The 25,618-nt window shown below is 46.8% G+C and overlaps 1 protein-coding gene across 2 annotated transcripts; it reads left to right on the top strand.

Annotated features, from left to right (window-relative positions):
* The first annotated feature begins 29 nt into the window (after positions 1 to 29).
* STK19 (serine/threonine kinase 19) lies at positions 30 to 24,166 on the top strand. 2 transcript variants are annotated; one of them, XM_068250332.1, is made up of 7 exons: positions 30 to 180; positions 3,799 to 3,951; positions 5,774 to 5,919; positions 8,773 to 9,008; positions 15,742 to 15,839; positions 20,619 to 20,766; positions 23,961 to 24,166. In XM_068250332.1, exons 2-7 carry the CDS (start codon positions 3,843 to 3,845, stop codon positions 24,004 to 24,006), a joined length of 783 nt encoding a protein of 260 aa, XP_068106433.1. In that variant the 5' UTR covers positions 30 to 180; positions 3,799 to 3,842; the 3' UTR covers positions 24,007 to 24,166. The 2 variants fall into 2 exon arrangements, with proteins under 2 accessions (XP_068106433.1, XP_068106432.1); XM_068250331.1 differs by lacking the exon at positions 30 to 180 and adding an exon at positions 1,800 to 1,878.
* The last annotated feature ends 1,452 nt before the right edge of the window (positions 24,167 to 25,618 follow it).

A 25,618-nucleotide genomic window follows, 5' to 3' on the forward strand; every position in this document is an offset into this window, starting at 1 on the left:
GTCGCAGTGACGTGTGTCCGCGGTTCAGGCGCCATTTTGCTGTAGCCGGCTCCGCACTGTTCCTATGGCAGGTGGTCCTCGGGAAAATGGCCGCCGGACAGGAATCAGCCCTACATAAGGGAGACATGTCAGACTCGGGCTGGGGAGACAGTGAAGGCTGAAGAGGAGGAAGGTCTGCTGGTGAGAGCTGGAGGGCTGTTATATTTGTTTTGATTCAATTAATTGATAATTACACATCTATTTTTTTCAAGATCTAATTTCTCTCAATAATCATGTGTCCCGTTATAAGGATAAGTCTAGTTCTCTTTGCTATTTCCATATGGGGATTACATGTTCATAATATAACATAACATAGAATACAGTCATTATTCCATGGAAGGTCTAGAGTTGAGATTTGATTTACTTGGCTTAGTGATAATGGAAAAAAATATTATATTAAAAAAAAATATTGTTAGGTTTTATTGTCTATTTGCTTTATTGGTTTTATTGTTATTTTATTTGGTAGTTTACTAACTACCAAATCAGACCACTAGAATGAGTTCCAAACAGCAAAGCTTGTAAGATCTATGTGAAATAATGCATTCAATCTGTGTATATCTTCAGTTACAAGAAATATATATACTGATCAGCCAAAACATTAATACTGCCAGCCTAATATTGTGTAGGTGGCACTTCTGCTACCAGAATAGCTCTTACTCATCATCAAGGTGTTTAAAGTACAATGGTTATAGGGAATCTGAAGTGAGAGGGAAGTGGAGGCTGCCATATTTATTTCCTTTTAAACAATGCACATTGCCTGGCTGTCCTGCGGATCCTTTGCCTCTGATACTCTAAAATCGCAATCGCTAAGGCCAGTGTTTTGTGATTTTGAGTGATTTTTTTTCTTTGGCGCCTCCTGGCGCTTACCTGCGTGCTTTGATATATATTTTTTTTTTTTTGTAAAGCGCTTTTGCCGAGCGATTTGTTTGTTCACTTGTCCTAACGCAAGTCAGTAAGTGAACTCTTTGACCCGGAAAAGAATAAATTCAATGTATTTATTCTTAAAAGTGCTGGGGAAATCGCTACACAAAGCACTTTTTCAAGCGTTTTGCGATTTCCCTATACCTTCCATTGAGGCAAATCGCCCCAACAATGGTACAGGCAGAGCTTCGGTGAGCGGATCTGAATCAAACCGCTCAGATGTGAACTCTCTCATAGGGAATCATTGCACAAGCGTTTTTAGGGCGATTGTGAAAATCGCCGGCTCTTAAAAAAAAAAAGGTAAAATTGTCCTATGTGTGAACAAGCCCCGACAAGCATGCCGATCAGATGTTTCTGACAGAAATCTGACAAGATTAGCTGCATGCTTGTTTCAGGTGTGTGATTCAGACACAACTGCAGCCAATGAGATCAGCAGGACAGCCAGGCAACTGAGATTGTTTAAAAGGAAATAAATATGTCAATATTTATTGTCAGGTTTTATTTTTTTTAGGTATTGTTAGGTTTTATTATTTTTGATTGGTAGTTCACTGGCAACAGAACTCACCAAATCAGACCACTACAATGAGTTCTGAACAGCAGAACCTGTGAGATCATATGTAAAGGAATACATAAAATCAGTGTATGTGTATCTTCTGTGACAGAAATATACCGATCAGCCAAATTATACCTCCATACTAATATTGTGCAGGTTGCGCTTCTGCTACCAGAATAGCTCTTACTCATCAAGGTGTGGGCATCTTTAATAGGAAACCTGAAGTGGGAGGGATTATGGAGGCTGCTACATGCATTTCCAGTTGCCAGGCTGTCCTCCTGATCCTCTGCCTCTAATACGTGTAGCCATAGACCCTGAACAAGCATGCAGAACAGATGTTTCTGACAAGAATCTTCTTGTTTCAGGTAGGTGATTCAGACACTGCTGATGCATAAATAATCAGCAGGGCTGCCAGACATCTGGTATTGTTTAAAAGGAAATTAATATAACCACTTCCATATCTCTCCCACTTCAGGTTCCCTGTAAGAGCTCAGACTGTGGCCCATATGCAATTATTTTTTTCTTCTGAATTTTCTACTAGGAGAGAATTTTTCATCTTAAAGTGGGATACAATTCTGACACATCATTCAATAAAAATGTGTTTTCTTCTTTTTATTACCCATACAGTTGCCACATTTGCTTTTGTGCACAAGTAACATTGTCTGTTTAGAAATAGTTCACAAAGTACAGTTTATGTGCTCTGAAAGCTGCCATTGCATTTTATTGCATAGCTGCTGTATTTATATATTTAAATCTATCTATTGATCACTTCTCAGCTCTCTGCTTCTACAGCAGAGAGAGCTCCTTTTCAGCACAGCTAGGATTGTATACTAATTGTAGCAGATAAAAGACTGTAAACAAACCATAACCTTATTACCTCTTTGGATGTGGCCAGAAGCTGCCCTATGAAGCTAGGAGCTTTCCACTGAAGAACAAAGTGTTGTGTTTAACTGTTTGAATGCAGTTCTGCTACAATTTTTCTTCTTTTTTTTTTGTGGCAGTAGATTGTATGCTGTAAATAATCTTTAAGAGCAAAGAAGAAATGCTGAGTTTCATACCACTTTTTAGGCTTCTTTCTCACTAAGACGTTGCGTTAGATGACACGTTAAGGTCGCATAACGTGCCCTTAACGCAACGCCTGGTGGTGTTGGAGCAGGACGCTACCAAGAGCTGCGTTAAAAGCAGCTCTAGGTGTGCCTGCTCTGTCGGATGCGCTGCGGAGACCACGGGAGCGGAGCTCTCCGCATCACGCGGTCCCGCCAGCCAATCAGCTGCCGCTCCTGGAAGTAAACGCTGCAAGTGCAGTGAATATAAAGTAGCCATGTGCCTGGCTACGTAGCGGCCTCTCCCCGCCTCCTCTCCGCCCACAAAATAAAAAAAACCACCCATACTGAGCATGTGCAAACAGTCTAACGCGGCTTAAGCCGCTAGAACGCACAGTATGCTGCACTTCAAACGAACTTGCAGCGTTACTGTGCAACGTAACGTGGGCACTGCGAACAGCCCATTGATTTTTCATTCCTGTGAGTTGGGCTGCTTATAGGCTGCTCTAACGTGCGCCTGTAACGTCCCACTGTGAAAGCAGCCTTAAAATAAATTTTCAGCACTTTGTAACTGAAAAAGTCTCAAAAGTAGGTGAAAAAGTTCTCAAAGAATTGTCAATGGGGCATGTTTGTTGCTGCACCGATTTACATCCAATTCTATAATAGTTATCAAATTGGATGATTGTTTGGCCAGAAAATCGCAAGACTAAAGCCGCATCTACACGCGTAGATGCGGCGGCAATGTTCCTTATCAATCGAGCCGCTGATGCGGCTCGATTGATAAGATCCGACAGGACGGATCTCCCCACCTCCGATTCCCTGCTCGATCCCCGCGAGGGGACAATGGCAGGGAATCGAGCGGAAGATAAGCGGCGCTGGCGGGGAATCGAATCCGGTGCACGCGCAGCGAGCGGGGATGTGGCGGGCACGTGCAGGGACGCGGAAGAGGCGATTAGCCGCCGGATCGGAGCCTCATCTACCCATGTAGATGAGGCTTTATGGCCAACTTTAGGCTGATTGGCCAGGGCTCTCTTCCGTATTGTTTCTCAGTGCTGTAGAATGTGCCTGCATATCTTGTATATGTATTTGTTCACTGCATGAGCTGTAATCCACCATTGTTTTGTCTTGTTTTGTTGACATTGCATTGTTATACCTTGTATGCTGTTGTGCAGCAGCACGGAAGATACTGGCGCTATATAAATAGTTAATAATAATAATCCTGGTTTTCCCTTTTCTGTTTAGCAATAATTCAGATCTCTCCCTCCCTCCCCCCTTCCCTCTCCCCCATGGATCGCAAGCGCAAGCTGATCTGTGACACCTTCAAAGTAAAGAAGCAGAGAGAAGACACCAGTGTGGACAAAACTGATTCCAGCCTGGGGCCGTCGCCCTATCCAGGTAATATGGGCGGGTCAGAGGATTCCTGTGATAAGCACTTTCTCAAAGCCGATGCCCTGAGTGGTATTGTCATCATTTTTTTTTCTTCAAGTGAACCTGAGACGGTTCACACTGCATTATTTATACTTGCCTGGGGTTTCCTCCAGCCCCATGTGGTCAGTTGGCTCCCTTGCCTTCCTCTGTTCTCCTGTGGTAGCCATAGTATTTCTGTCGGTTGGGGTCAGCCTGGTTCTCCTGCGCATGCACAGCCCGGCCACGTGCCTCATTAAGCTCCTGCAGCTGGGCACGTGCCGTGCCTGTGCAGTACTACTACGCAGAATGCTCCTAGCCACGAGAGCAGGATGGGGACGTGCTGTGCCTGTGCGGTACTACTACGCAGAATGCTCCTAGCCACGGGAGCATGATGGGGACGTGCCGTGCCTGTGCAGTACTACTACGCAGAATGCTCCTAGCCACGGGAGCAGGATGGGGACGTGCTGTGCCTGTGCGGTACTATTACGCAGAATGCTCCTAGCCACGGGAGCATGATGGGGACGTGCCGTGCCTGTGCGGTACTACTACGCAGAATGCTCCTAGCCACGGGAGCATGATGGGGGCGTGCTTGTGGCCGAGCCATGCATGCACAGAATGCTCCTAGCCACGGGAGCATGATGGGGACGTGCCATGCCTGTGCAGTACTACTACGCAGAATGCTCCTAGCCACGGGAGCAGGATGGGGACGTGCTGTGCCTGTGCGGTACTACTACGCAGAATGCTCCTAGCCACGGGAGCATGATGGGGGCGTGCTTGTGGCCGAGCCATGCATGCACAGAATGCTCCTAGCCACGGGAGCATGATGGGGACATGCCATGCCTGTGCAGTACTACTACGCAGAATGCTCCTAGCCACGGGAGCAGGATGGGGACGTGCTTGTGGCCGAGCCATGCATGCACAGAATGCTCCTAGCCACGGGAGCATGATGGGGATGTGCTTGTGGCCGAGCCACGCATGCACAGAATGCTCCTAGCCACGGGAGCAGGATGGGGACGTGCTTGTGGCCGAGCCACGCATGCACAGAATGCTCCTAGCCACGGGAGCATGATGGGGACGTGCTTGTGGCCGAGCCATGCATGCGCAGAAGAACCAGACTGGCCCCAACTGACAAAAATACCGGCAACTACCACGGGAGAACAGAGGGCCCGGGGACAACGGCGAGGGAGCCCACGGACCCCATGTGGCTGGAGGAAGCCCTAGGTAAGTATAAATATTGCCGTTATCCCCATCTTGGGTATACTTTCAACACAGTAAAAAATGAACATGAAACACTATGCGACTGCTTTGATGTCTTTCGATTTGCATATTTTCACTTCAATGAAGCTGACTGATTTTATTGCTGGCTGCAGAACAAATTATCAGATGAACTCCGAGAGACGTAATTAGGGAGTAAATAGAATAACGTTTTCCTCCCCAACCCCCCATGCTTTCTGCCATGTCCTACTCAATAAATGCGCCCCCTAGTGACCAATAGACTCAGTAAAAGTATTAGTGCATGTAATAAAAACACCCTCCTCTAATTGGTTGGAAACAGAGGGGTAAGTGGTGTAGGTGCCACTTCTGCTCCCAGAAGTGACAGAGCTGCTGTGATGACATGGAATCCCTCCTTCAGAAACCTTATCGGGCCCCCATTAGTATAATTGGGGGGGCATTAGGATTAGATGGAAGGGAGGAGGCAAAAAAATGTATATGGACTTTTGGATGTGAAAACGCTTGAATGTTCTTAGTTCAGTTCATTTAATACTTTGCTCTTCTTCCGCTCACGTGTTTTTTGTCTGAATCTTCCCAGATTTCACAGAGAACCCTCAGGAATCCATACCGTACCTGTGTGCTCTCTTCCCCCGCAAGCTCTTCAATGACGCCCTGCCGCCAATGTTCCTGCGCCATCAGATGTACAGCCTCATTCAGGACCGCACTACTGTAGATCGACTGCTGGTGAGTGTATAGCTGGCTGTGTAAGCCTAGAATCTGTATTCTCTTTCAAGTACAGGCTTCCTAGAAATTCCCTTGCATGAGTGGACACTGCTTGTAATTTGGATGATAAGGGAGTGTGTTTGACAGGCTGAGGTCAAGGCAGAGTCATTAAACAGACTGAGGGTGAGGCAGGCAAGGCAGAGTCATTGAGCAGTTTGAGGTCAAGGCAGACATGGTAGAGTCATTAAGAAGGTTGAGTCAGGCAAGGCAGAGACCTTAAACAGGCTGAAGTTGAGACAGGCAAGGCAGAGTCATTGAACAGGCTGAAGTTGAGGCAGGCAAGGCAGAGTCATTGAATAGGCTGAAGTTGAGGCAGGCAAGGCAGAGTCATTGAATAGGCTGAAGTTGAGTCAGGCAAGGCAGAGTCATTGAATAGGCTGAAGTTGAGGCAGGCAAGGCAGAGTCATTGAAAAGGCTGAAGTTGAGGCAGGCAAGGCAGAGTCATTGAACAGGCTGAAGTTGAGGCAGGCAAGGCAGAGTCATTGAACAGGCTGAAGTTGAGGCAGGCAAGGCAGAGTCATTGAATAGGCTGAAGTTGAGGCAGGTAAGGCAGAGTCATTGAACAGGCTGAAGTTGAGGCAGGCAAGGCAGAGTCATTGAACAGGCTGAAGTTGAGGCAGGCAAGGCAGAGTCATTGAACAGGCTGAAGTTGAGGCAGGCAAGGCAGAGTCATTGAAAAGGCTGAAGTTGAGGCAGGCAAGGCAGAGTCATTGAATAGGCTGAAGTTGAGGCAGGCAAGGCAGAGTCATTGAACAGGCTGAAGTTGAGGCAGGCAAGGCAGAGTCATTGAATAGGCTGAAGTTGAGATAGGAAAGGCAGAATTATTTAATAGGCTGAGGTCAAAGGCATTTAAGCTGGTCTAGTTATCAGCACCTGGTGTCTACAGTTAGAGGGCTTTAATACCTTTTTCAAGCCTTAGGAAATCCTCCATTGCCCGGTAATGCAAGCCTGTTCACAAATATAAACAACCACACTAGATCTGCAGAGCTATCTTGATGAAGGTGTCTTTATACAGTATATACTGAAATAAATCCAGCAACAGGGCATAGGGAGAAAGTGTACATAATCAGAGGATTCCTTCAATGCAAACTGCATGCCAAAATGATTCATTGTTCCAGAGCTACACCCAGAAGAATAGTATTGTTGCTAAGCATGTCAGGAGTAAATTCTCCAGTGTCAAGAGGAAACCCGTCCTCTTTTACATTTCCATTTGCTCCTTTAATATGACGCACAGCTTCACTGACCAGTAGGGAAGTGCGGGTTATATTATTCTCTGCAGATTTTATCAATTCCTGATTCATTTTAACAGTTCCTCTAATTTTGTGTCCCGTATATAATATATATTTCAAGGCTGTCAGTGTATCGGTTATTGTTTTATTAAAGCACACGAAGTGAGAGGGATATGGAGGCTGCCATATTTATTTATTTCAATAATGCAAATGTATTGGCTGTCCTACTCATACTGATCAAGCATGCAGATCAGGTGCTCTGACTGAAGTCTGACTGGATCTGCCGCATGCTTGTTTCAAGTGTGTTATTCAGACACTACTGCAACCAGAAGTCTCAACTAACCAGCATGCCTGAGAGATAACAGATGGGCGGGTTTGGAGGTACTGTATTAAAATACTTACCAAGCCTACAGTGACTCCTCCCTGCAGCTCCTTGCGGCTTTCTCGCATCCTCCATGCTTGGAGGTCAGGTGAGACTCCGGCTTCAGGTCAGGTGACACAACAGCTTCCGTGCAAGGAGGACAACTAGGAGCTGCAGGAAGTCTATAAGAGGTCACTGGAGGCTTGGTGAGTATTTACAGGGAGGTCTGTGGGGTTTTTTGGCCAGTTGCTTTAAGCGACCCGCAAGCACATGTAATCAGCATCAGGCGATCCCTGACGGATACTGGGTACTCTACTGTATATTTTTTGAGGTGCCTCCTCCACCCAACCTAATTGTGTAGATAGTCTTTAAAGAGGAACTCCAGTGAAAATAATGTAATAAAAAAAAGAGCTTCATTTTTACAATAGTTATGTATAAATGATTTAGTCAGTGTTTGCTCATTGTAAAATCTTTCCTCTCCCAGATTCACATTCTGACATGTATTACATGGTGACATTGTTACTGTGGGCAGGTTATGTAGCTGCTGCTAGCGATTTTGGCTGTTGGAGACAGCTGTAAACAGCTATTTCCTGTCTGTGAACCTTGTTAGGCCCAGTGCACACTGGGCGGATCCGCCGGCCGCATCCGCTTGAAAATCCGCGTGGCTAATGTTTCTCTATGGGCTGGTGCACTATGGGCTGGTGCCTCTTGCTGCACGTTTGCGGTTTGCTTAAAACCTCAAACCGCCGGGGTGCACCAGCCCATAGAGATACATTAGCCACGCGGATGCGGCCGGCGGATCACATACAAAATCCGCTCGGTGTGCACCCGGCAAATATCGGCTCTCTGCTCCCAAAACCACTAGCGTTTTGACGATCTGCTAGCGGTTTTGGTGTGCACTGGGCTTTACATTGTGGCAAACTGTCAAAAGTACCCCGGCCCTCAGAGCTTCTTGTGGGAGGGGTTTCACCACAATATCAGTCATACAGCGCCCCCTGATGGTCTGTTTGTGAAAAGCAATAGATTTCTCATGTAAAAGGGGCTATCAGCTACTGATTGGGATAAAGTAAAATTCTTGGTTGGAGTTTCTCTTTAAACTCAGTCCTTGATACATCAGATTTGATAACAGAAATGCTGGCGTGATCAGCTTATAAAAGCTGTGTTTGTTATTTACTCCAAGTCCCAGCATGCTTTGCTGCATAATTCCTCTTCCTTCCTGTGCAGAGCTCCTTGCAGCAGAAGGGCGAGGTGTGCCTTGTTCAGCCCGGGTTTGACCACGACACCTTCCTGGTGGTGATGAGAGAAGACCTGCGCAGCGCTGTGGTGAAAGGCATGGACGAGAGCTCTAGAGCTGCCATTGTTCAAAAATTCCTGGACTCCAGCCTCTTCACCTACTCCAAGATCAGCTACGACCGAGAGGAGATCATGCACAAGCACAGCTTCAGCGACCGAGAGATCACGTGAGAAGAATAGCCTCACTGTACATAGAGTATAGTACAATGGAGAGGTGACTTATCTGCTGCCTGAGCCGGTTACATATAAATGTCACGTTTCACAGATGCCTGTCCGTTATATGCAGGGCCGAGGCAGAGGCGAGAGAGGCTCCAGCCTCAGGGCGCAGTGTAGTAGGGGGTGCACAACTCACTCAGCTATCATTACTCTATTGTGTGTGAAGCAGAGAGAAATAAGAAAACGGGATACATAGCAGTGACCGCAAGCCAGATAACTGATTAAGGTGCTGAGGGAGTTGGGGGGGGGGACCCTGAGGTGCCTCTAAGGTCCGGTTCACGTTAGCGTTTTTCTGCGGAACGTAACCGGAACGTATACTGTACAAACGGAACAGATGTGAAAGTATCCAATGTTAACCTATAGATCCATTCACATGCGTCCGTTGGTACGGATACATTCCGGTGCCCGGATCTAAAAATTGCTGCATGCCCTAATTTTCCAGACCGTTATGACCAGTGGAATGGATCCGGAAAAAAAATGCTGCAGCATTGGGGGCAATGGAAAAATGTTTCTTCACACTACTGAAGAAACGGACCGTTCCACGGGGGATGGGGGCATGGGCAGACGCAAATCTGAGTGACTGGAAGGTGCAGCAGCCGGGCAGGTGGGTGATGGAGGGTAAAAAACATACCTAATGTTCTGTAGCAGCCGACGGTAGAGGCTTCTGTCTTCTTCCGTGTCATGTGACTAGTCAGCGGAAGAAGAGGAAGCCTCTACCGCCGGCTGCTACAGAACATTAGGGATGTACTTGCAGCAAAACTTGAGTGAAAACTGATCAGATCAATCATTGATCAAATCCGTTTTCACTTCCATTCTGCAGTGTGCATAGAGCCATCCGGGTCTGGTGAAGCGGACTGTATCCGTTTGGCTCAGAAACGCAATGTGATCCGGGCCTTAGTGTAAGAGCAATCAGTGTGTGACGGCTGGGGTGGGAGGGATGGAGGGGCACAATTTGGTGTCTCAGCCTTGGTTGCTGGAGGACCTTGTCCCGGCTCTGGTTATATGTGTAAAACAAACAAAAGTCTTTATGAACAGGCAAAGAATAATGCTAGGTACATAGGATGCAATTTTCAGAAAAAGGTTTACTGTCCGATCGATTATTTGATCTGATTTCTGGGAGATTTTCCAAAGAAGTGAACAGAAAATCAATCAGATCGGACATGTTGGAAATACAATCAGTTACATAAGTTAATCTGTCAGAAAATTACATCGCGTGTACCTAGCATTAGGTTAGCAGCACAGGCAGGAAGATAGACAGCATGATTGGGGTCCTTTCAGTCGGACAGCTGAGCTGGGTCTGGGAAAAAAAATGCATGAAAATAAAAGGACAAAAGGTGCTTCTAGGTTGGTAAATTTTCCTGCCAAACCAATTTCAGGAGATTTAGTGGGGTTTTTTTTTTTTTTTTGTGTTAATAAATCCTCATCTCTAACTGGTTTCTTTGAAGGAACTTTGTACTAAGAAGAGGTGGATCATGTGAACAAAAGTCCATAGACGGTCATTTTTTTTTATGTCTATAGTTAAAGTGGACCTGAACTCTTGCACAGGGCAGAAGAAAAACCTAGAGAAATGCACCCTGTATGTATTTAGAGAGTTCAGCCTAATACCCTCTCATCTGTGACTTATGACAACTGTAATCTGAACTGTCAGCTAAGGAATCTCCTCTGCCACAGCAGAGTAACTAATTTGTAAACACAAGATGCATGTCTGCTTCCATGAATGCAGAGAGTAGACACAGTTCAGGATGTGTATCAGCTGTAACAAAGAAATGTTTTTCTTTAAGGGTTATTACGCTGTTGCTTATCTTTTAGAGCAGAAAGGACGTTCTAAGTTCAGGTCCGCTTTAAAGCAGAGCTATAGTTACAAAAACAAAACCTGTTTATGAACCTGAATGGGCAGGCTTCTCTCCTCTATTGTTTCTGGTAATCCCTGTATCTCTGCCCATACATCATTCGATTTGTGGCATGGTTATCTGGCCGATTCAATCATAATGATCGAATCTGGCAGAGAACCATGCCGCAACGTGGCCACCCAATCGATCGCTTTGATCAGTTTCCAGCCGAAAGTGATTGGAGCAGTCGATCCGACTTTCTGGAAAGATCTCAATCAAAATGGTTTGGTCCGGCATGCGGAGGTTGCGGCGTTAGATTTACCAATGGATCCCCAGCCGGTCTCCCTCCCCATGTAAATGCGTACGTACCTCCCCAGGCCCGTGGCAAGTGTTGCAGGTTTGCTTCCTCCTGTGGTACGTGTCTTTCTCCAACTGCCACCAGGGGGCGCCTGCACCCCATGACTCCACCACATGTATGGGTCATCAGTAAATGCAGCGGGGTTACAGGACAGTCTCCCCCGGGAATGTAGAGAAGAGACAGAGCACACACAGCGGCAGGTAGGTGAGCTACACCGCTTCTACACTCACCACAGGCTCGGGGGGAAGGGGACCAGATAGACTTCTAGGGGCTGGATGTAGAGTTGGGCCGAACCTCCGATTTTAGGTTCGCGAACCTGGTTCGCGAACTTCCGCGGAAGGTTCGGTTCGCGTTAAAGTTCGCGAACCGCAATAGACTTCAATGGGGATGCGAACTTTGAAAAAAAAAAATAATTATGCTGGCCACAAAAGTGATGGAAAAGATGTTTCAAGGGGTCTAACACCTGGAGGGGGGCATGGCGGAGTGGGATACATGCCAAAAGTCCCGGGGAAAAATCTGGATTTGACGCAAAGCAGCGTTTTAAGAGCAGAAATCACATTGAATGCTAAATGACAGGCCTAAAGTGCTTTCAAACATCTTGCATGTGTATACATCAATCAGGTAGTGTGGGTGGGTTCACAGCACAGGTATGCAGTGGTGGGTTCACAGCACAGGTATGCAGTGGTGGGTTCACATAACAGGTATGCAGTGGTGGGTTCACAGCACAGGTATGCAGTGGTGGGTTCAATGAACAGGTATACAGTGGCGGGTCCACTGAACAGAACAGGTATGCAGCGGCAGGTTCACTGAACAGGTATGCAGCGGCGGGTTCACTGAACAGGTATGCAGTGGTGGGTTCACAGCACAGGTATGCAGTGGTGGGTTCACAGCACAGGTATGCAGTGGTGGGTTCACAGCACAGGTATGCAGTGGTGGGTTTACAGCACAGGTATGCAGCCAGACAGGAACAAGTTAAGCCTAACTAATCTTTCCCTGAGAGACAGTCTGCAGCAGCTCGCCCTACTCTCACTAACGCAGGCAGCACATGAGTGACCGTAATGGCCGCCGCTGCCTGCCTTATATAAGGGGGGGTGGGGCTCCAGGGGCGAGTGTAGCCTAATTGGCTACACTGGGCCTGCTGACTGTGATGTGGAGGGTCAAAGTTGACCCTCCATGTGCATTATGGGGCGAACCGAACTTCCGCAAAGGTTCGCCTGCGGGACGCGAACGCGAACCACTGAAGTTCGCATGGAACCGTTCGCAGGCGAACCGTTCGGCCCAACTCTAGCTGGATGAAGCTTCAGGTAAGTAAAGCTTAAGGGCCCTTTCACACAGGGGCGGTGCTGAGTGTCAAATTGCCGCACTGCTGCTGAAGCCTAATGCAACCCTGTGGGGAAGTTCATACATCCCACGTTGGGCTACGCTACGCCGTCCCTAATCTAACGCAGAATACGTTACCGTGTGGGATCTGTGGTGATCTGCGTCGGCCCAGAAGTCATAGTAGTCTGTGGCGAAGTGGGTTTTTTAAAAAAAGATGATGTTGCGGCACACCTGTGCGGAAGCGTATTTTTACACTTCCGTGCACTTCTGCATACCCTGAATCAGGAAGTGACCGCAAGCACGCATCACTTCCTGCTTGGCTTGTGGCCAGACGGAACTCCGCATACTAAAGTGTTGTTCCCTGAAGGCCTGTTTCTGGCGTTGCGATGCGGATGCGGTGTGGCGGGCGCGAAGCACTGCATCGCTGACCTCTGTTTATAGTGTGAAACCGGCATCAAGCAAACCTGAACTGGAAATGAAAAGTCAAAATAAACATACACACGTCATACTTGCCTCCCGTATAGTCTATTCATCAATCTCCTTTTCCTCTCCTACATCCTGTTTGTCCTCTGAGATCAATGGAATTCTCCACCCTCCATTCTGAAAATGGCCATTACCCCATAACAGCTTCCTGGTCAGCACACTGTTAATCTGTAATATCGCCCACTTGAGCCATAAGGAAACATGGACGTTTCCTTGCTCATCAGTTGCCCTTTTAGTTATAACTGATAGATAACTGACAGCAACTGATATATTTCAGTTGTGATAAAATCTTGTCAGAACTGGAGGGAATCCTCGTAAGAAGAAAATGATGAGCTTCTGAGAGGAACTGACGGTGAGGTAAGTATGTGATAATCATTTGCAGGTACATCATGTGTTTATTTTAAATAATTTTACTCTGTTCAGGTTCCCTTTAACTTTGACATCACGGATGTCCTTTAAATACATGGTTGACTGCTTCAAAAACAATGGAGTGGGCAGGTCTATGCTTGGGTGCAGCTTTAGAGAATGCTGTGTTCTTTCTTATGTCCCAGCATTCACAGAGGTCCAGTTACCGGCAGGGAGGTGATCAGAAAACTCACTAGAGAGATGCTTATGGGGGAATCATTCACAGTCTATAGAGCAGGGGTCTCAAACTCAATTTACCTGGGGGGCCGCAGGAGGCAAAGTCAGGATGAGGCTGGGCCGCATAAGGAATTTCACAATCGCGGCGCATCGCCGCCTCTGGGGAGAGGCGGCGATCCGTGCGGTGATTGACGTCAGGAGGGGCAGAGCTGAAGCCGAAAGCTCTGCCCCTTCCAGGAAATGCTGGCGGATTGCCCCCGGGTGATTTGGGGGCTCTGCAGCCCTCGTTTAGCGGCGGGGATGCGGCGGATTACTTGGGAGCACTGAAGCAAACTATAAGGAAGCTTTTGCCAGCAAGGGCCACAAAATATTGTATCGAGGGCGGCAAATGGCCCGCGGGCCGCGAGTTTGAGACCCCTGCTATAGAGGGTTTCGCTGATATTTTTCTGCCTCTACTTTCTTGCAGGATCTGAGCAGAGCTCAGAAAACATCTGTATGGAAGTATACTCGTACTCTTTCTTTTTCCCCTTTTGACTTATCACCTATGCAGGGAAAAGCCGCAGAACATTGTTCAGATTAAATAGGACTTAGCAGTATAAAAAAAGCTAGCGGTGCATTGCTCTGACTTGATTATTTTCTGAATGAACAAAGGCAGAAATTAGTGTTTGGCTAAAGCAGAGTGGATAGCCATTGAGGATCACATTATCGGGATATAATGTTTATAGTTTTTAATAATAGGCTAACCTGTTTTAGGCTAGCATGTTTAACCCTTTAGCAGCCAACTTATTTAGAGGCTTGCAAGTGCTCCAGGACAATTTATTTTAGTACATTTTTTTTTTTTTATTTCTTACTTGTTACATTTCCCTGCTTCTAATTAGTACTGCTGTGATGTGTATTTATGGCCACTTGTCACTAGGGGGCAGTGTGAGACAATAACGGTTTCTATATTTTCTGCTAGTAGAAAGACATCAAAGCATTCCAAGAATTTACAGCACAACCAGTTCTGCCGACGGTGAAAAGCAGTGCACTTATCTCAAACAAGATAACTCTGTTGAAGTTGCTAATGGGTTAGAGGCCCATACACATGCTAAGGTGGCCAAGAATGACCGCCTCTGCCGATAATCTGACGTGTGTACAGCAGCCTTCGACTGCTGCCCGACCAGCGATCCGTCAGGTGGATCACCTCAGCCGAGTGACGGACGATAGGTTTATTCTCTCCGCTTGCCTCACCCGTCGTGTGATGTCACATCTACTCTTTCCAGCATCAGCCCTGCGCTCTTCCTTCCCCCACATTGCAGCAGAACACGTTGTCAGCCAGCCTATAGGCTGCCTACACATTGGCCCAGTGATGTCGCTCCGAGGGATTAGGTTCTGAGCCCTGTCAGGCAACATCAGTCTAGCCTGGCCCAGGCCCAGATTTACCTCACAGGAGCCTATAGGCACAGATTTCCTGGCACCCTGGACTTTGCCCTCTATGAACCTACCAAACTGCACCACAAGTTTGCAGGCTGCCCCAGCTGTCACTTCTTCCTTACTTCCCTTGCCCATCATAGGTCGATACAGGTGCCCCTGAGTATTAGGTAGCCAGAAGTACCATCAATTTTAAGTAGCTAGAGGTGCCCACAAGTATTGGGTAGCTAGTGGAACCTCAGTATTAAGTAGCTAGAGGTGCCCCTGACTGAAGGGAGATCTTGTCAGTGGAGTGTAGAGATCAGGGGGAGTAGCTTCTCATTTACACTCTTATCAGGACTCTGTATAGGGAAGGAAGGAGGGAGGCACTCGGGGAGGGGAGTCAGCTGCCTTTCCATTATCAGCCGCCAGTAGGCACGTGCCTACAGTGTCTGATGGTAAATCCAGTCCTGGCCTGGCCACATACAGAGATATTATTGTATTCTCCATGCCCGGAGATAAACTTTTACCACTATTAAGGGTGTGAAGGACAAAATGATTCAATTTGTTACACATTAGCGGAGTTCCTTTTATAGCGTGCCCAGTCTGATGCTGCTGCATGAAATTCTCATTACAGGAGGACGAGGCAGCCTGTGATTCCTGTGGATTGGGCAAGGATAAGCGTGGCTGAGTCATGTGACTACAGATGTGTCTTTCTTGCAGGCAGCTGGTGCGTTCTGGTCTCCTGACAGTGAGGGATGCTGGGAGCTGGTGGCTGGCTGTGCCCGGCTCTGGGAAATTTATCTCACATTTTATAAAAGGTCAGAGCTCTCTCCTATACAGCCTTTTTATTTAACTTCAGCAGGATGTTCTTAAAGGTCCATTGGTTTTCATCTACAATGTTTTTTTTTTTTGTTTTTTTTTGCTGTATTGTATGTCTTTTTTATGCTATCTCTGCTGAGATTTGTTCATATTGTAACTTTGACAATGAAAATAAAGCTTTAAATGTAAAAAAAAACAAGAAAACATTCAGGTGATCATGTACTCAGCTAGCTCATGGTGACCCAGAACCACGAGGAGGGTATAAGGGGTTTAAAAATCATATTTACCTAATGAGAGGGAAGCCTCTGGATCCTATAGAGGCTTCCCACAGTGTCCCATTGTTCTCCACCCCTGCCCAGCATACCTCCCAACTTTTTGAGATGAGAAAGAGGGACACTTAAGCCACGCCCCTGCCACACCCCTGATCACGCCCCCGCCAGACCCCTAGTCGCTTACATTATATAGATTTCATAGGAAAAATATGTTTTATAGCTCAAACCACTCTAGTCTTCTCTCTCCTGGTTCATTTTCCTTAATATTACCATTTGAAAATAAGAAATCTATCAATTTAAAAGATGGGAATAAAGTTTAGAGGAAATTAAATACATTTTTTCAGTAGAGAAATATATATATTTACATAGAAAGAGGGACAAAGTCCTGAAAGAGGGAGAAATGAGAAGGAAAAAGGGACAGAGGGACACAGGGCTCCCAAAGAGGGACTGTCCCTCCAAAAGAGGGACAGTTGGGAACTATGACCCAGGACTCACAAGGCCAAAAGGAAATGTAGCTTTACTTACCTGGGGCTTCTTCAGATTGTAGAAGTTTTTTGGGCCCCTCAGCCCAGCTCCGGTCCTTTCTGAGGTCTCGCTGGCACCCTCAGGCTGGTTTCAGACTGAGAATTGGCGGCAGCAGTGTGAAAAACCGGTTAATATGCAGTAATCTCCTTCTGGCTGATAGCCAAACTGGAAGTGACGTGTGCCTGCGCTCACTTCCTGTTTTGGAAATATGGAAGTGCATGGAAGCGTAGTGTAAAAATACACTTCCGCGTGACACCCCGTACTGTTTTTTTTTTTTTTTAAACCTGTGTTGCCATAGACTTGCACGATCTCCGGCATGTAGGTACTGTATATGCTTGTGTTATATGGGGGACTTCCAGCGCACCGCACTGCAGGCAATGTGCTATAATAGACGTACATTGCTCTATGGTAGGAATGCGGTTAAAAAACGCACTGCCCCAGTGTGAAAGGGCCATCAAGGATCGCCGCCCCCCCACCTCCCCGATGGGTCAGCACCTTCTGTGCATGCGGCCGCCCTGCTTTGTGTGCCCATGTCACCGGGAGCGCACTGTGCCAGCGCACGGGCGCACTGATCAGCAGGACCCCGGAAAGGAGCTGGACCGCGGGACCCAATTGACTTTAAGGCTCTGGAAGAAGCTCCGGGTAAGTAAAGCTACATTTTTTTTTTTCCTTGGGCCTCGTGAGTCTTTTAAAAGACAAAACGAGAGGGATATGGAGGCCATATTTATTTCTAAGCAATACCAGTTGCCTGGCTGTCCCGCTGATCTTCTGATTCTAATACTTTTAGCCATAGACCCTAAACAAGCATGCAGCAGATCAGGTGTTTATGACATTATTGTCAGATCCGATAAGATTAGCGGCATACTTGTTTCTGGTGTGATTCAGACACTACTGCAGCCAAATAAATCAGTAGGACTGCCAGGCAACTGGTATTGTTTAAAGTGGACCTGAACTCTTGCATTGGACAGAAGGAAAACCTAGAGAAATGCACCCTGTATGTATTTAGAGAGTTTACAGTAGCCTGTCTAATCCCAAGCTGTAATTTGATCTTTCCCCTGTGTCACATGACTGCCATGGCAGAGATGGCAGATAAGCCCATTTGAAATCTCAGCCTGTTAAAGTGTAACTGTCGGGCATAAAATCAAAAATCAATTCTTTATTTTTATCTGGTAAACTAGTAATAAGGATGCTAATCAGGCAATCCAAAGTTAAAATCACTATTACTTTTCTTGTTAATAAATGATCATTCCCCAGTTTACCTGTCTCTTATTTGGTACACAAAAAGGAAGTTGCAGGGCATGCTGGGTTGTCCTTTTTTGCTTCTCTACTTTCCCCTCAGACTTAAATAATGCAGCCTGATTGGCTGAAGCCTCTTTCCCTCCTGTTTTCCCCTCCCACACCTCTGTTCCTCTCTGATTGGCCAGTATTTCTCATGCTGAGACAGTGCACTTTCTATAGTGGAGGGCGGGCAAATCAGGCAGAGGAGAGTAAGGGAGGAAATGATATCAGGACTTACTTCAAAATAACCACACTTAAAGAGACTCTGAAGCAAGTCTAAATTCACTTTTTTTTTAACATGCAGCCATGTTAAGAGCTATAAGCCCTGCTAAACCGCCGCTATCCCGCGGCAAAACGAGGGGTTTATACCCCCCAAATCCCCTGGGCTTCCTCATAGAGGCAGAGCTTATGGCTGTAGCTCTGCCTCTTGGCGCATCAATCCCCGTTGATCGCCTCCTCTCCCCGCCCCTCTCAATCATCCTTCACAGAGAGGGGCGGGGGAGAGGCGGAGATCCGTGAATCAGGAAATAGAAACTGTGCAGATTTATATTAGGATTTGTATCAGCTGTAACAAATACAATTTTTTTTTGTTTTGTTTTTTTTGTTTAAAGATTATCATGAGGTTGTGTATGTTTTAGAGCAGAGAGGACATTCTGAGTTCAGATCCACTTTAAAAGGATATAAATATGGCAGCCTCCATATTCTTCTCACTACAGTTGTCCAAGGAGATCGCAAAGCCCTCCTACTAAAAAGCAACGCTCAGTGTGCTTTTCCTTCTTATAACAGAAGGTATTTGCAATACCGGTAATACAGCTTGAAGTGAGCAACTGTAGTTTCCCATGATGCATCAGTCCTGAATATGAAAATGACCTCTTTATGCATAAAACTACAAATGAATTGCTGTTATTAACCACCCTGGCGTTCTGATTAAATCGCCAGGGTGGCTGCGGGAGGGTTTTTTTTAAATAAAAAAAAAACTATTTCATGCAGCCAACTGAAAGTTGGCTGCATGAAAGCCCACTAGAGGGCGCTCCGGAGGCGATCTTCCGATCGCCTCCGGCGCCCAGAATAAACAAGGAAGGCCGCAATGAGCGGCCTTCCTTGTTTTGCTTATATCGTCGCCATAGCGACGAGCGGAGTGACGTCATCGACGTCAGCCGACGTCCTGACGTCAGCCGCCTCCGATCCAGCCCTTAGCGCTGGCCGGAACTTTTTGTTCCGGCTACGCTGGGCTCAGGCGGCTGGGGGGACCCTCTTTCGCCGCTGCTCGCGGCGAATCGCCGCAGAGCGGCGGCGATCAGGCAGCACACGCGGCTGGCAAAGTGCCGGCTGCGTGTGCTGCTTTTTATTTCATTAAAATCGGCCCAGCAGGGCCTGAGCGGCAGCCGCTGGCGGTGTTGGACGAGCTGAGCTCGTCCAGACCGCTCAGCTGGTTAATGACTAAACACTCAGGTGCTACAAGATTAGATTAGGGCAGTTACATGACTATGTACTCTGTACAGTGCTGCACAATATCAGAATCGGTTTATTTTCGCCAAGTAAGTTTGCACCTACAAGGAATTTGTCTTGGCAGTTGCTTAACAAACACAAACAAAAAACATACAAGAACAGACAGTGTGTATATTACAAGTCAAGGACAGCATGTGAGTATAGTGGCAGTAAGTGAAGTGAGAATTGTTCATTTACAGTTCTGTGCTGATTACTTTCAAGTCCTAGCAGCTCTAGCGTGGTTCTGCATTAAAGAGAACCCGAGGTGGGTTTGAAGAATATTATCTGCATACAGAGGCTGGACCTGCCTATACAGCCCAGCCTCTGTTGCTATCCCAAACCCCCCTAAGGTCCCCCTGCACTCTGCAATCCCTCATAAATCACAGCCACGCTGCTGACAAACAGCTTGTCAGAGCTGGCTGTGTTTATCTCTATAGTGTCAGTCTGCTGCTCTCCCCGCCTCCTGCAGAACTCCAGTCCCCGCCTGCATCCCTTCCCTCCCTGCTGATTGGAGGGAAGGGACGGGGGCAGGGACCGGAGCTATGCAGGAGGCGTGGGAGCAGCTGAGACTGACACTACAGATGTAAACACAGCCTCACAGCACGGCTGTGATTTATGAGGGATTTCAGAGTGCAGGGGGACCTTAGTGGGGTTTGGGATAGCAACAGAGGCTGGGCTGTATAGGCAGATCCAGCCTCTGTATGCAGATAACATTCTTTAAACACACCTCAGGTTCTCTTTAAGCATGGCTACCACTTGAGGAAAAAAGCTGTTCCTGTGTCTGGAGGTTTTGGTAGCGATTGACCGGAATCTTCCTCCTGAAGGCATGTGCTGGAAGATGGAGTGAGCTGGGTGAGAGGGGTCAAAGGCAATTTTGGTTGCTCTCTTTCTGCACCTGCTAGCGTAAAGATCCTGCAGGGAAGGTAAGCTACAGCCAATTATCCTTTCCGCTGATCGGATGATGCGCTGCAGCCTCCCCTTTTCTAATGCTGAGCTGGAGCTGAACCATACAGTCATAGATGATTTCATGGTGGATTCGATGATTGCAGTGTAGAACTGCACCATTAGATTTTGAGGTAGGCCAAACTTCTTCAGCTGCCGTAGATGGTACATCCTCTGTTGCGCTTACAATGGTGTATACATTCATAATAATAGCAATAACTTTTAGCTTCTCATAAAACAAGTCCTAACCATTTGTCTTTTGTGTGTTGTCAGGGAGAAAAGCTCTTCTCTCTCAGATTAACAAGGCTCGATATAAAGAAGTCCTCCTGACAGATCTTTCCACGAGGAAATGTCCGCCCACCCTGCGCTTAGGAATGGAGTATCACATCCATGACATCATAGGGGCGGGACTTGTAGACTGGTGCGTATCAGACGCTGGCCACAATTGCAGCAGACATATTGTATATGTCCATCTTACTTGTTAAGAAACGTAAAACAGAGGTGGAGGCGCCCAATGCATAAAAGATAAGCTAATAATCTTATAAACAGAGAGTGAATGCTACCTCTCTTGAAGAATTTGGACTAGTTTATTGAAAAAGGTCTTTTATTCGAGCACATAAAATTGACAATGCATTTTGCATTGTCCTCTGACCTGAGGAAGCGGGCAAGCACCCGCGAAACTCGCTGTCAATTTTATGTGCTCAAATAAAAGACCTCTTTCAATATACTGGTCCAAATTCTTCGAGCGGTAAGATTACCTCTCTGTTTGTAAGGTTAAGGCTGATTAGCCTATCTTTTATACATCTGGCACCTCCACCCCTGTTTTTAACCTCCCTGGCGTTCTGGACCAGCTCAGCTCATCCAGTGACGCCGGAGGGCACTGCTCAGGCCCTGGTGGGCCGATTTTGAATAATTAAAAAAAAAAACCACACAGCTAGCACTTTGGTAGCTGCGTGTTGTTTGCGATCGCCGCCGTTGCGCCGCTACCTGCCACGTAACAGGCCCCCCCCCCCCGAGACCCCATGCGCAGCCTGGCCAATCAGTGCCAGGCAGCGCTGAGGGGTGGATCGGGACGCCCTGTGACGTCACGACGTCATCGTAATTGTCGCCATGGCGACGGGGAAACCCTAAAGGAAATCCCGTTCAGAACGGGATTTCCTTATGTGCAAGCGCGCTGGTGGCGATCGGAGGGGTGGGAGGGACGCCGCAGAGAGGGGGGCATCATGTAGCTAGCGCTAGGCTAGCTACATGCTGGAAAGAAAAAATTATGCAAAAAAACCCTTCCTGCGGCAGCAGGGCCGGGGGATTCAGAATGCCAGGGAGATTAAGTGGCTTGTCATACCTCTTTTAGAGGTGATAGTTGTTTATTAGTTGTCCTAAAGAACTTCCAGAGTGACCACCCAGTTCCTGTCACAGGCCTGGAAAACCGAGCGGGTACGGTTAATTTCCTGCCTGCTCTGACGGTGGTTGCAAGGATTTGCAACCCACCTTTTGTGAGTGTATATACATCCTTAGCAATTTGCTTTTCTGAATCTTACACGATTCTGCACCATTGGGCTCCTTTTGTCTTTTAGATGAACCTAGGGTTGTTACAATCACAGGAACCATCGACATAAGCTATCTTACTTGTTAAGAAGTTCAGATGAAGCTCTGCCGACAGTCTCAGGAGAAAAACTGCTTATGCTTCCCACTATAGTTGTACTCCAGCACAGGACATCAGATTCGTCTTCGCCTGCTCTTAGTCCGACAAGTTTTGGCATCCTGCCGTCATCAGGGTGCTCCCTGGAGGCTGAGCTGTTGCAGTGATGAAATGTTCACTTTCCACATGTTCATTCAGGGTTAGACATCAGCAGGGGTGGAGGGGATCAGTTAGGGCTCTTTCACATTAGAGCAGATTTTCTGCGTTTCAACGCAACGGGTAAAGTTTGCGTCACCCAAGGTAAAATGAAAGTCCATAGACTTTCATTTTAGCTTTCACATTTAACGCTGCGTTTTTGTGCGTTGAGTTACACTGCACCCAGGCGCAGTTTTTCGGCCGACGCTAGCTTTATGCGTTACAATGTTAGTCAATGTAAAACGCACACTATGCGCGTTTTTTAAACCGTTAACGCAGGCAATAAGTCCCAGAATGCAACAGAGGAACAATGTAGAAAGTTGAAAACTAAAAAGAATAAAAAATTACCTGCGTTTTCCTATGTGCTGTAACGCATTGAAAACGCATTAAAAACGCACACTCACTGCAGTGCAACGCATATCAAAACGCATTAAAACGCATACAACAAAACGTATGCTTTGAGCGTTCTCCAACGCAAGCTCTGATGTGAAAGAGCCCTTCAGGGGTCTCAAACTCGCGGGCCATTTGCGGCCCTCGATACAATATTTTGTGGCCTTCGCCGGCAAAAGCTTTGTTATAGTTCGCTTCAGTGCTCTGAAGTAATCTGCCGCTTCCCCGCTGCTAAACGAGGGCTGCAGAGCCCCCAAATCGCCCGGGGGGGGGGGGGCGCAATCCGCCGGCATTTCCTGCTGGAAGGGGCAGAGCTGAAAGCTCCTGACGTCAATCGCTGCACGGATCGCCGCCTCTCCCCGCCCCTCTCTGTGAAGGAAGAGTGAGAGGGGCGGGCAGAGGCGGCGATGCGCTGCGATTGTGAAATTCCTTATGCGGCCCAGCCTCATCCTGACTTTGCCTCCTGCGGCCCCCAGGTAAATTGAGTTTGAGACCTCTGCCTTAGGGTTATTCATCGGTAGAGGGAGGACTTGTGTGCAAATAAGGTTAGTTTGGGCTGTAATTGAATATTTGTAAAAATGACCAAATATTTGTAAAAATGACCAATATTCTACTTGACCCTGTCCCAAGTACCCAAATTACTGCGGCACCTTTTTAAATCTACGCCCCATGTGATCTCATAAATGAGGACTTTCCGGGGAGTTTGTAAAGGATGATCGAGTGGTGTGTAGGGCTGGTGAGAGGGTGTAGCTTGAGGAGAAGGGGTATTAGTGTGTGAACTATGAGTGGCATATGACATAGAAGACCAAGAATCAAATCTAGGCTCTTCCTAATGAATTAAGCCAGTAAAGAGTCCTTGGACAAGACTCCCTGAGGTCTCATTCACACCTAAAAACGAAAACGCAAGCGTTTTTAGAAAAAGCGCTTTCCTAAGTGCATTGCCAGAGCGGTTTTGAGATTCACTCCCTGACGCAAGTGAGGAAGTTAACTCTTTGACCCGGAAAATAATAAATACAATGTATTTATTCTAAAAACAGCCCCGCAAACGTTGCCTAAAGTGGTTTTGTGAGTGTTTAGCGCTTTTTCCTATACTTTCCATTGTACGAAAATCGCCCCAAAAATGGTACAGGCACCGCTTTGCTGAACGCACAGTGCATGAACCACACTGATATGAACCTTCTCATAGAGAATCATTGCACAAGCGTTTTGTGGGCGATCTTAAAAATTGCCTGCGCTTGAAAAAACTCCAAAAACGCCCCTAGTGTGAACGGGCCCCAAGGGTGGCCTATTTGGTGCGCCCCTAGTGGCTGCAGCTCCCAAGAGCTTTGAGTCTGACAGGAGAAAAGCACTATACAAATGTTGGAATTATTATTATGTCTTCTCTCTTTCAGCATTCCTACAGCATCTGGGACCCTCCTGCGAATATCAGACACGTAGCTCCGCCCTTCTCACCTCCCTCGTGCCTTCACAACACTGCTACTGATGGACTTCTATCTGAGCCGTACACCAAAACCTCCGAACAAACTATTCCACATGAACTGCCACAAACTTGTGCCATTCCCCTTTCCTCATCATATTAAATCATTATTTATTTGTCTTCCTAGTGTGGTGTTTTATGCCGATTCTCTCTCTCGCTCTCTCTATACTTACACATTTATAAATGTTAGTCTCTTAAAGGGAAACTGAAGTGAGAGTGATATGGAGACTGACCTGTTTATTACCTTTTTTAAATAATGCACATTGGGCTCTATTCATAAAACATTTGTGGAAAAAACGAATCTTGGAGGGAAAACACTGCATCGGTATTTTAGACTTTTGTGTGCTAATTCATAAAAAGGTTTACACTTGCGATGAAAGGTCGGGGAATTCCCACACTAGTTGTTACATTTTTTCTGTGCAGAGACAGTTACTATAAAGGAGGCAGCCTCAGGGTCCCAATGAGGCTTCCCCCTCCCCTGTAGCTGCAGGCAGTCCAGTGCTGGCTCCCCCGAAGTGGCCTGGAATCCTCCCTCGACAAACCTGATAAGCGCTGATTTATTTACCTTCCCTGGTTCCAGCGGGTGGCGCTGTTGCGGCTCTCAGCACGGAGATAGACAAAAAGACACTAGTTACTTACGGTAACGTCTTTTCCGGGAGTCGGAAGGACAGCAACCCAGATGAGAGATGATCCCTTCCATTCACTGCTGGACAGGAAAAGGTTAAAAACACACAGCACCAGTAGGGTATATATAAGGATACTCCAGCTTACCCTAATCAGTAATAACAGAGATGACCACCTAATCTAAACTTATATGCTAATACTAATAACGTACTAATGGGTGGGTAGTTTGGGTGCTGTCCTTCCGACTCCCGGAAAAGACGTTACCGTAAGTAACTAGTGTCTTTCCCAGGGTCGTCTCCAGGACAGCAACCCAGATGAGATACAGAGATTACCGTATCAGGGAGGGACAACGGCTTGCAATACCCTTCTACCGAATGACAGATCGGAACTTGCCGACACATCTAACCTATAATGCTTTATAAAAGTATTTTTACTTGACCAGGTGGCTGCTCTACAGATCTGGTCAATAGAAACACCAGCTTTCTCTGCCCAAGAGGCAGAAACTGACCGTGTAGAATGAGCTTTCAATAGGGACGGAACCTGAAGACCCTTGACCTGATATGACATGGAAATACATTGTCTTATCCATCTAGAAATGGATGCTTTTGATGCCTGATTACCCCTGTTTGGACCTGAAAACAGTACAAATAAGGCTCTAGTCTTTCTCCATACTTTAGTCATTTCCAGATACTGAAGTATACAACGTCTAATGTCTAAACAATGTAACTGTCTTTCCTTTTCATTACTGGGATTATCACAGAAAGATGGTAAGTATATCTCCTGACCTCGATGAAACCGGGAACATACTGTAGGAATAAAGGCAGGATCTAAGCGGAGTGTAATTCTGTCATCAGCAATTATTAAATAGGGTTCTGAGATGGACAAAGCTTGAATTTCTCCCACCCTTCTGGCAGAAGAAATAGCTAGTAAAAAGGCAGTCTTAATTGT

This window comes from Hyperolius riggenbachi, chromosome 8 (assembly GCF_040937935.1).
Source record: "Hyperolius riggenbachi isolate aHypRig1 chromosome 8, aHypRig1.pri, whole genome shotgun sequence".
Classification (NCBI taxonomy): domain Eukaryota; kingdom Metazoa; phylum Chordata; class Amphibia; order Anura; family Hyperoliidae; genus Hyperolius; species Hyperolius riggenbachi.